The 9,550-nt window shown below is 41.7% G+C and overlaps 1 protein-coding gene across 5 annotated transcripts; it reads left to right on the top strand.

Moving 5' to 3' along the window:
- Positions 1–733: 733 nt before the first annotated feature.
- On the top strand, positions 734–8,838 carry c1galt1lb (core 1 synthase, glycoprotein-N-acetylgalactosamine 3-beta-galactosyltransferase 1, like b). Of its 5 annotated transcripts, none has more exons than XM_061220270.1 (4): positions 734–835; positions 2,607–2,888; positions 5,138–5,802; positions 6,637–8,838. In XM_061220270.1, the coding sequence occupies exons 2-4, from the start codon at positions 2,666–2,668 to the stop codon at positions 6,925–6,927; spliced, it is 1,179 nt and encodes a 392-aa protein (XP_061076254.1). In that variant the 5' UTR covers positions 734–835; positions 2,607–2,665; the 3' UTR covers positions 6,928–8,838. The 5 variants fall into 5 exon arrangements, with proteins under 5 accessions (XP_061076254.1, XP_061076257.1, XP_061076253.1 ...); XM_061220273.1 differs by lacking the exon at positions 734–835 and adding an exon at positions 918–1,299 and having other exon boundaries at positions 2,607–2,837; XM_061220269.1 differs by lacking the exon at positions 734–835 and adding an exon at positions 918–1,299.
- The last annotated feature ends 712 nt before the right edge of the window (positions 8,839–9,550 follow it).

Below are 9,550 nucleotides of genomic sequence, written 5' to 3'. Positions count from 1 at the left end.
TTCCAAGAAAATATTTGATTGCATCTGTTAATTCGTACGAATACTTCTTGTTAATAGTTTTTTTTTCTTCAAGTCTGATCAGATGAGTGATAAAGGGCTTTTTGTGTAAACTTGTGAATAATTGTTGTTCCTTAAATACTGTATATAATTTTGCTTGCCCTGGGGGAGTGGTGTTAGAATTTCTGTACGAATGTTAATTGTGGGGCCATCAGTTACTTTATTAAAACAACTCTAATCCGTTGTTTTCATCATTTTTACCTTTGTTCTTGATTGATATTCTGCCATATCATTTGCCATGCCAATTGTTTCATATGTACATTACATTATTGGCATTTGGCAGACGCTCTTATCCAGAGCGACGTACAATACAATGCATACCCATAACCAGGGCTGAGTGCGCTGAAAGACCCAAGAGGGAAGAATATGTAGGCTGTATAATGTCATAAGCTCCCGAATACACCAACAAATGACGTGAGCGTTATGGCACACATGATACTGTTTTTATCTGCTTACTCGGATTTGGAGTGGATCAGGAGTGAATTAAAACTTTGAAACGTCCAGCTCATTTCAGTAAAGTGCTAAAAGTATAAATGGCTACAAAAGCATAAATATCATATGCATTGCTATCGCGAGCAATAAGGCGAACTGAACGAACAGCGTTTTAACATGTTTTACCTTGTGAACGGCAAACCTTACGGCTGTTTTTGTAGTGTCCAAGTACTTGGCCGGCAAGGGTCATTAAATTTGGGTGGCAAATCACGGAACGAGAACTCTCATTAAATAACTTGCGAGATGTATGATCCTGGTACAACGACGATGTTGCAATGGGAAGGAGGTAATGTTAACCTAATTACGTGTAGAAGGAGGCGTGTAGAAGTTACTATTGGTAGTTGTGTAAAACAAGGAAACGAGTCGACTCGTACATTATTGTTCCAGAGATGTAACTAACTTTACTGCAAGTAGGAAGTAACACGACTGCTGGCTAACGTGAGCTAGCTGCTAGTCTATGTGTGTAGCTAGATGGTCGAGCTTGGTTTTCTGTGTGAAGCTAACCAACTATTTGCACTCAACGCCAACTTACCTCCGAGGACTTGGCATTCGGAAAATACATTTTTGGAGAACAATTCAACGAATGGATACTTTCGTGTGAGAAGTAGCTAACGCTGGCTAGTTTATTGGCTAACGAACCAAGTTGGCTAAATCAGCTTGCCACCTAACTTACGCGACGCCGTCTTAACGTTAGCCGACACACCCGAGGCTGGAATTAGCATTTCACAGATAAAATGCAAATATATCTAGGTGAGTTTTGGAATGCGGTTCTAAATCGCTTTCTGTCTTTATTTTGTGAACTGCTAGGTCTATTGACCACTAGGCTGTAATTAGTTTGCAATGGCCCCCTCATACTGCCAAACTATGTTGTGCAGCTAACGAACTCTGCTGAGTGAAGCTAACATTAGATAAGTTACTAAGTCTGTACAATAACGTTAGCTAGTTAGCTAACTGTTAGTCAACATGGCTAAGTTAATTCCACGATGGCTAAGACCGGACGGGTAAATTAACAGAACAAACATGAACGTTATTTGTGCTCTTGCTCATTGTAGCTATAGCACTAGCTAGTTGGCTGGCTAAGTTAATCAAAATATGCCGTTACCTGACAGGTTGCAAGTTAGCTAAACATTTCAACGTTGTTGTGGGATTGATTTTGCTCGCTGTGAAGCTAGCCTAACATTGGGATAATTAACAGCTAAGTAGATAGAAGAAATCTCAAATATTACACCAAGGGAAAAGTTAGACTTGTCGATGTCATTCTCTTTGAGTAACATTTGCTTACTATACTTTGTCAAATTTCACCATGGTTACAGCTAATTAGGCAAGTCGAAAACGTCATCGCTGACCTGCCTTGCTAGCTAGCTCGGTTATGTTATATATGGCACACACTGTGCTCTGTGATCGTCGTAACTCCATCCAGCTGCAAAGCGCTGTGCCACAAAACTTGAATTGTTCTGCCCTCCAAGATTGCTAATGTAGTGTACCTAGCACTAGGCGGATACATCATCATATTTCAAGATTTATTTTACGAGGATAATTATTGAAGGAGTCTTGTGGTTTATAAGTTAAGTTAACTACAGTTTCTCGAAATCTGTGGTTAAATTGTGGCGAGGCGTTTACGAACTTAACTCGTTAATTATTAAACTCCCAACTTCGTTCTATACAACAAGGTAGCTATTCTATTATCAGTAGCGAGGTAATTTTAGAATAAGGTGAAGGATTTCAGTTTCTTGCAAAACAAAACATATCTTTACCGTCGTATAAAAGGAAAAATCCAAGTTCAAGGCTTTGTTTTCCTAAATAATAACATTTGTGGCAAAGCCCATGTCAAGCTGGAAAGTCTTGTTTTGCCTGTTAAATGACTTCCTTATCTAGGATGTGCTTTGTTGGCGTCAATTGCCCTAGTATTGTACTAGAAACCTGAAATGCACTAGAATGTAACACTTTCTGTGAACAAGGAGTGGACTACATTCTCTGGATTTTTAGCCAGACTGGCTGACAGAATACTGAAAACACATTGAACCTTCTTTTAACCTGAACAAGCCTTTCTCTTGCAGACGTGCAAAAAGAGAGCACAGAGAGCAGCTGAAAGAGACGCAGGTTGGGGCAGGCCAGGATGAAGTGTCTTGGCTCGAGGCTGGCCTTCTACCTGGGCTTCCTGGTAGGGACCAGCATGCTCTATCTCTTCATCAGGCAGATGTGGTTGGAGAAGACTGCCAATGGGGAAGTGCGCACCTGGAACACGGAGGACCTGGTGCGCCTCTACGTGCCCCACGACCACATCACAGGTACAGGAGCCATCAAATCCCTTACCTTAACTTCTCCGCACTTGTCAGAAGGTAGGAAAACCTGCCTTCAGTCAGTGATATTTGTTTTTCATCCGCTCATTTGTTTAATTGTTTGTGGCAAGCGTTCCTCAGTTGACCCGATTTTAATGGTGTAATAATGTCACTTGCTGCTTACGTGCCATACTTGCTTGTATGTCACATACCACTAGCGGTTAAAGGTCGTTTAAATGACATTTTCCTTGCTATGTGGATTATAAAGGAGTTTAAGGTGCCATAAAAACACTGTGAAAGTACCATAATGCACATTCCCCAAATAAATGAGCACAATCCGCATAAAGAAAGTGCGTACAAATGAGGCGGTCGACTTCAGTGACATCACAACGATATGCTTATTTGCTATGTCTGCCCAATATCAATATGCCCTGTTCCTGGAGATCTACCTTTCTGTGGAGTTCAGTGAAGTTGAATATAAATTCCATGAAACAGGTATGGGGCATGTAACCTACTTTGGAAAGGGCGCATCTTCAAAGACCAAGCCGCTTTATTTGGTCATGCTCACAAAAGAAACGATAAACAATAACTGCAAGTTCAAGTTCAAACAACATGGTATGGAAGTGGCATGTGGCTGAGGCGCTTCATTTGTTTTATTTTTTGCCTCGCGTTTAATGTCAGAGGTTGACGTGAACTGTTTTTCCCAGTAGGACGGTAGTAATTTGGTCATTCCGATATGATGTGAACGCAACATTAGACTCTATTTACATTTACATTTCTTTAATAGAAGATTAAAACATGGCTTACTTCATATTCAAAGACCGAGCTGATTTCTTGAGTCGGTTTCGACTGCCCAGACACCTCTGACTGTGTTTGATTTGCACTTTGTTGTACGTCGCTCTGGATAAGAGCGTCTGCTAAATGCCACGTAATGTAATGTAATGTAATGTAATGTAATGGAGTCAGGCTGCAGAAGGTCCCAGATCACTTGGTTTCTTCTGCTTATGAGCCCAAACCAGGCCTTTGATCTCAATCATAAAAATTGGTCCACAATTAGCCATTTGGAATTTAGAGCCATACCACCCCGGGTAGTGGGTTTTGGTCAAGGGGTGGAGGCAAATGGCTTTCACTGGGACAGATTTCCGTACAATTTCCCCTAGGTTCCTGGATGGTTATGACGCCTTCGGTATACTGCTGAGGAAATTAGACCATTGCACCTGTTGCACAGAGCCAAGCAAAATTATACCCTCCCACTGGAATTTGTGAGAAGTTGTAAACTTCTGAAAGGTAACCCTTTGGGGTCAGAATTACTTCAAATATTACTTAAACAGTTACAGCAGCTCAAACATAGTGAAAGCGGACTTTTTTTTCTTCTGTTCTTTACTGGATTATTGTGGCTGTGGCTTGTGCGCTTAGAAACAAAATGGAGACTAGTCACAACGCTGGACAAATCCCCTTTCAAATTTGAGGACAATATCACCCAAAATGAGCAATGATACTAAATGATATTATAGGTCTTATGAGGTGTAACATGCTGAGTTTTGCTGACTGAACTGAACAACACTTTTTATCCTGAAAAAAAGTGTTTGCACTCTCCCGGTGTTTTCACGCTCTTCCTCAGAAAAAGGAATTCCTCCTAAGACGTAGGCATTGCAAAATAATTGTTTTCTTGTAAAACGTCTAGCTTTTTTGACATAAAATCTCAAGAACCCTTTTTCTTTCTGAAGCGCAACAGACTCTTGGGCTGGTGAGACTGAAACTGAAGGGGAATTCTCCCTGCTGAAAAGGGTCTGGCCTTCCAGTGCTTTGTTTCTTTTTTCTTTTTCCTCTGAATTTCCTATAGGCCATAAATCACAATTTTATTAGATTGCATTTGGCACCAGTAAGTATTTTTCTAAATGAAATGTAGGAAAGCATGGCATTAGAGTGATAAACTGGTTATGTTGTGTTGTGAAGCACTTTGGCCAGCAGTTTGATTGGGTGAAAGGTGTTAAACAAAAGGAATTTTTACAATGGTTTTTGAAGCGGTGAAGGGGGCTCCAGCTGCTATTTTGGGCATCCAGGTGAAGCCTTTGTTTATAGCACAATGATACCGCCACACAAATCTGACCATACCATTGCAGACTCTGGCTGGCAGTCCTCTTTTGGGCAGCCTGTAATTTCCCAGGCACTGCAGTTGTTTAGTTTTTTGGGGTCGGGTGGGAGGAGGTGTTGTGGGTTGTATTGTTTGCTGTTTTATATTGTGAAGCCAAAGGCAAATCTCCACATCAGTGGGCAAGGTCTAATGGCCGATGTTGGGATCTTCTCAGGCCAGGACAACAGCGCTGCAGACGAGCTGTACAAGAAGGTGCGCGTCCTGTGCTGGGTGATGACGGGCCCCAAAAACCTGGAGAAGAAGGCGCGGCACGTGCGGGCCACTTGGACGCGCCACTGCAACGTGGTGCTGTTCATGAGCTCGGTGGAGGACCCGGACTTCCCCACCGTGGGCCTGGGCACTAAGGAGGGCCGCGACCAGCTCTACTGGAAGACCATCCGCGCCTTCCAGTATGCCCTGGAGAAGCACGGCGACGAGGCCGACTGGTTCCTCAAGGCCGACGATGACACCTTCGTGGTGCTGGAGAACCTGCGCTGGTTCCTGGCCAACCACACGCCCGAGGAGCCCGTCTACTTTGGCAGGCGCTTCAAGCCCTACGTCAAGCAGGGCTACATGAGCGGAGGGGCCGGCTACGTCCTGAGCAAGGAGGCCCTGCGGAGGTTCGTGGAGGGCTTTAGCACAAAGGTGTGCGCCCACAGCTCCCCGGTGGAGGACCTGGCTTTGGGCCGCTGCATGGAGAAGGTGGGAGTGAGGGCAGGGGACTCCCGCGACACGTTGGGGCGCGAGACCTTCAACCCCTTCTCTCCCGAGCAGCACCTGACCTCCCAGTTCCCCAAAAGCTTCTGGTACTGGTCGTACTGCTACTACCCCATCACGCAGGCAAGTTGGGCAGGAATGCACCTCAAGCCGTTTATCTGCAGGTATTTAGTGGGCAGGAAGTGGTTTAATGGGTAAAACCAGTCCTCATTCAAAAAAGTATTTGTTGCCATTAACCGTGTATTGAAAATAAGAATTTTCATTGAACATATTACAAACTAAAAGATACAAGTGAAAAGTTAAGTTCGGCGAATATGGGTGTAACTAGGTTTTTCTTTTAAAATGGAGGAATTATATGAGCATAGCAGAGTAGTGATTGATAATAAAACCTGGAAGGGACCTGAAGTCAAAATGTGAGGGTGATCATCTATGCTAACAACAGGTCTTTCTCAGGCAAAATGGAATGTAAGTGGGTGTATCCTGTCTCGGTGTGATCGGTAGCACTGAGAATCTGATTTGCTGTTTGGGCTTTTGACAAGGCATGATTGGCTGTTTGTTAGCTAAAGAGCTTCTCAAAAGGTACAGTACCTGACTTGGGAATCCACATACATTCCTCATAGCTACTCCCGTATAACAGTTTCCTGTTTCATTAAAAAAAGTATAAATCTTGCTAAATGTTGTGGCTAAACGAACAGAAAAGGTCAGAATTGTGTGCAATCATGTACCATGCAATGTGATTGTATGGGGTCAAATTAATCTAGTCTTTGAATTGCTCAAAGCTCACTCCTTTCACACAGTAGCTGTGTGTTACCTCTGCAGCCAAACCATGCTTCCATTTGTGCTAGAAACTGGTAAACGGCTTGCTGCTTCTCACCCCATTGTTGTTTTATGCTGAAACATTATCTAAAATGGCCGCCGACTTTACTGTAATTCAGGCTCTTGTGCTCTGTCCCCCAGGGTCCCCAGTGCTGCTCTGATCTAGCCATCTCCTTCCATTACGTGAGCGCCGATGTGATGTACCTGCTGGAGTACTACACCTATCACCTGCGGGCTTACGGCTACAGATACCGCTATCAGGCCCCGCTCCCCAGGGCGCTGAGCGCCGATGGGTTAGCGGTTGCTGCGACAGCCCAGGACAGGGAGGTGAATGGGAAGGGGCCTGATTTGAAAAGGATAGAAAAAGCACAGGAAGGTGGCGCTGGGGATACTGACAAAAAGGATGGCGGGAATGTTGAAAAACAGCAATAGATTGTTCCAGGCAGGGTTCTTCCTTCAGATAATGATGACTATATGTACTATGTCTAAAGGGCATATGTGCATGCATGTGTCATTGTCTATGTATGTATGCACAAGTGAGAGAGCATAGGAATTTGTGCCAGTTAGGCCCCGCAGCTGATGGTGATTACAGGTGAAACTTGACGTTCCTTTTAGGCCCACAAATCGTACTGCTGTAACATGCTATTAACCATCTGAAGCTCCACAAACTGCACTTCAAACATTCTGCTGGATGGATGTACTTTTGGAAGGCAGTGTTCAGCTCTCAAAAAAAAAAAAAAAAAGAGAAGGTGGCTCATGCATTGGACCATGTTTAGCATTGCACACAGAGTGGGTTGCCTTTAAAATTGTTTGAAGTAGTCTATTTTTCAGAAAATGTGATATTTTTCTCTTTGGTTTTGTGTTAATTCTTGTTTTAATAACCTAATTTATTATATTTACTGAATCTAATCTGTAAGAAAACCTGAGGGAGATTTAATGACCTTGTTTTTTAACAAAGATTTAAGAGTTTGACTTTGATTGTCTTAAAAGCTGTTTGCACCATAAAAAAATAACTGGTGACATTAAAAGTCACCACATTACATTGTTAAAAATGTAAGGGGTCTTAAGGAAAAATGAAAGGAATCGTTGTTGACAAAATAACTTGGATTATTACTGCACACAGTCAACAGGAACAGGAAAATAAAAAGGTGAATGTGAAGGGAAAAATAAATTGCAAATAACCAATTGCCTATCTTACTGAAAGAGTTTTTCACCCAACAGTGCCCCCCTCATCAAAGTAAATGTGAGCGGGAGAAACTGAGCGAGTGCAGGTTAGCTTAGCCACTTGCAAGCACAGTCTGTTTAGTTTAAACTAACAACACACAGGCAATCTAGCTTAAAAAATATTCTTAAGAGGCACATGGGTTTGTATGTTTTTTCATATGGTGTAAAACAAAGCATCTCATAGTGCCTAACTGATTCTAATGGTCAAATTACACAGTGTCTTTTAGTAGTTTATTCGAAGTACTATTACATGTATGTGCTGATGTCTCAGCTTAACCTGGCTGGACATTTTTTTAAATCGCCCAGACTAACTAGCAAGCTTAGCTAACTGTGCTCTTTAGCTAAGCTAACAAGCGTAGCTAAATGTACTCTTAAGTTTACTGTACTTCTTATTTATAAAAATGGGAATGAATGTGTTGTGAACAGCATTTCCACAGGGTGAGTTGGAATGTAAACTGTAGATGTTTCTCTATGAAGTTTATTTATTTATAATGGGTAGATTTTTTAAATATGCAATACTCCCACATAATGCAGTTGGATACCTTAACTTTAATTTTGTTGCTTTTCGAAAAGATTGAGCTTGAAAAGGTGAGGAAACTGTGGCCATTTTAATTCTCGCACATGCACAACAGCTGCCAGGAATTCAGTGTGGGTTAACTTTTTTCTTAGAGACATTTTTAATTCATTGTAATGATTACTGGTATACCTCACAATTTAACCAAATGTACTTCTGGACATGAACGCTTGTAAATTTTTTTAAATTGGATTTTTATAATGAAGTGACTGTCCGTAGTATATACAATTATTTATATTTTCCGATACATTTGGTAAAAAAAACTATTGTACAGCTAATAGTATAAACATACCAAAAGTGCCTTTTTGTAGGAATTGTTGCACCTGTTTTTGATACTGCAGTATTGTACAAACAGCCTTTTCCATAAATGGTACATCCTGCATATTGTAGATTCTTGATCTAGAATCCGGTTTTTCTCCGTGAGAACAGGATTTCAGTCTGTCCGTGTTTGTCTTACCATGATGGTAGAACTCTACGCCACCCTTCTCTCAATTTCAATCACAATGTTATCATTGGATTAAATAAAAGAATATTTGACCTTAAAATGGTGCTCTGTGTGTGTGAGTGTGAGTGAATTAGCATTTAGAATTAGTAGCTAATGTAGGAATATGTCAATGAAATAGCATTTTTATAGCACAGAAATGGTATGGAATTTTCCCCTCTGGCTGTGTTGTGGGAAGGGCGCTTCCTCATAATCTGCCTAGCCTACGCAGGTGTGTTGATGACACAATACGCCTGTTATTCCTTCTTTTTATTTGCATCTGCGTGTCTCTAGTGCCTGAGCGCTGCCAAAAATTCTGCTGAAAATTCTAGTGTGTGTGTGTGTGTGTGGTATGTCAAATGTATTAAAATATAAATGCGGAAGTAACAATCTTGGTCATAAATTGTTTTTTTTTTTATGTATAGAACAGAGTGGCAATATTCAGTGTTATATAATATATGGGGCTTTTTTTTTGTTTTTAAGAGGTTGCAAACATGTTCCTTGATATAGGTCAGTTGGATTAATAATGCCCTTGTCATGGCTGATGTGTGTTGTGTGTTCCTGGGAAAAGTGGGCACTGTGCATCACCCTGATGGGTACTGTGCATCAGCAGGATGGCACTCATGTGTAAAGGGCTTTTTAAGTACTCTGATGAATGGTGCTGTATAAGTTCAGTCCATTAAAAAGCTGTGAATATTTGACAAGGGCTATTGAACTTGTCGAATGGCCGACTCTCTTCAAACATTCCTGGGTAGTTTGCTGTTGGCGAAATGAGT

This window comes from Conger conger, chromosome 14 (assembly GCF_963514075.1).
Source record: "Conger conger chromosome 14, fConCon1.1, whole genome shotgun sequence".
Lineage (NCBI taxonomy): Eukaryota > Metazoa > Chordata > Actinopteri > Anguilliformes > Congridae > Conger > Conger conger.
Note: the sequence above shows the minus strand (reverse complement) of the source record. Positions and strands in the feature narration are given on the sequence as shown.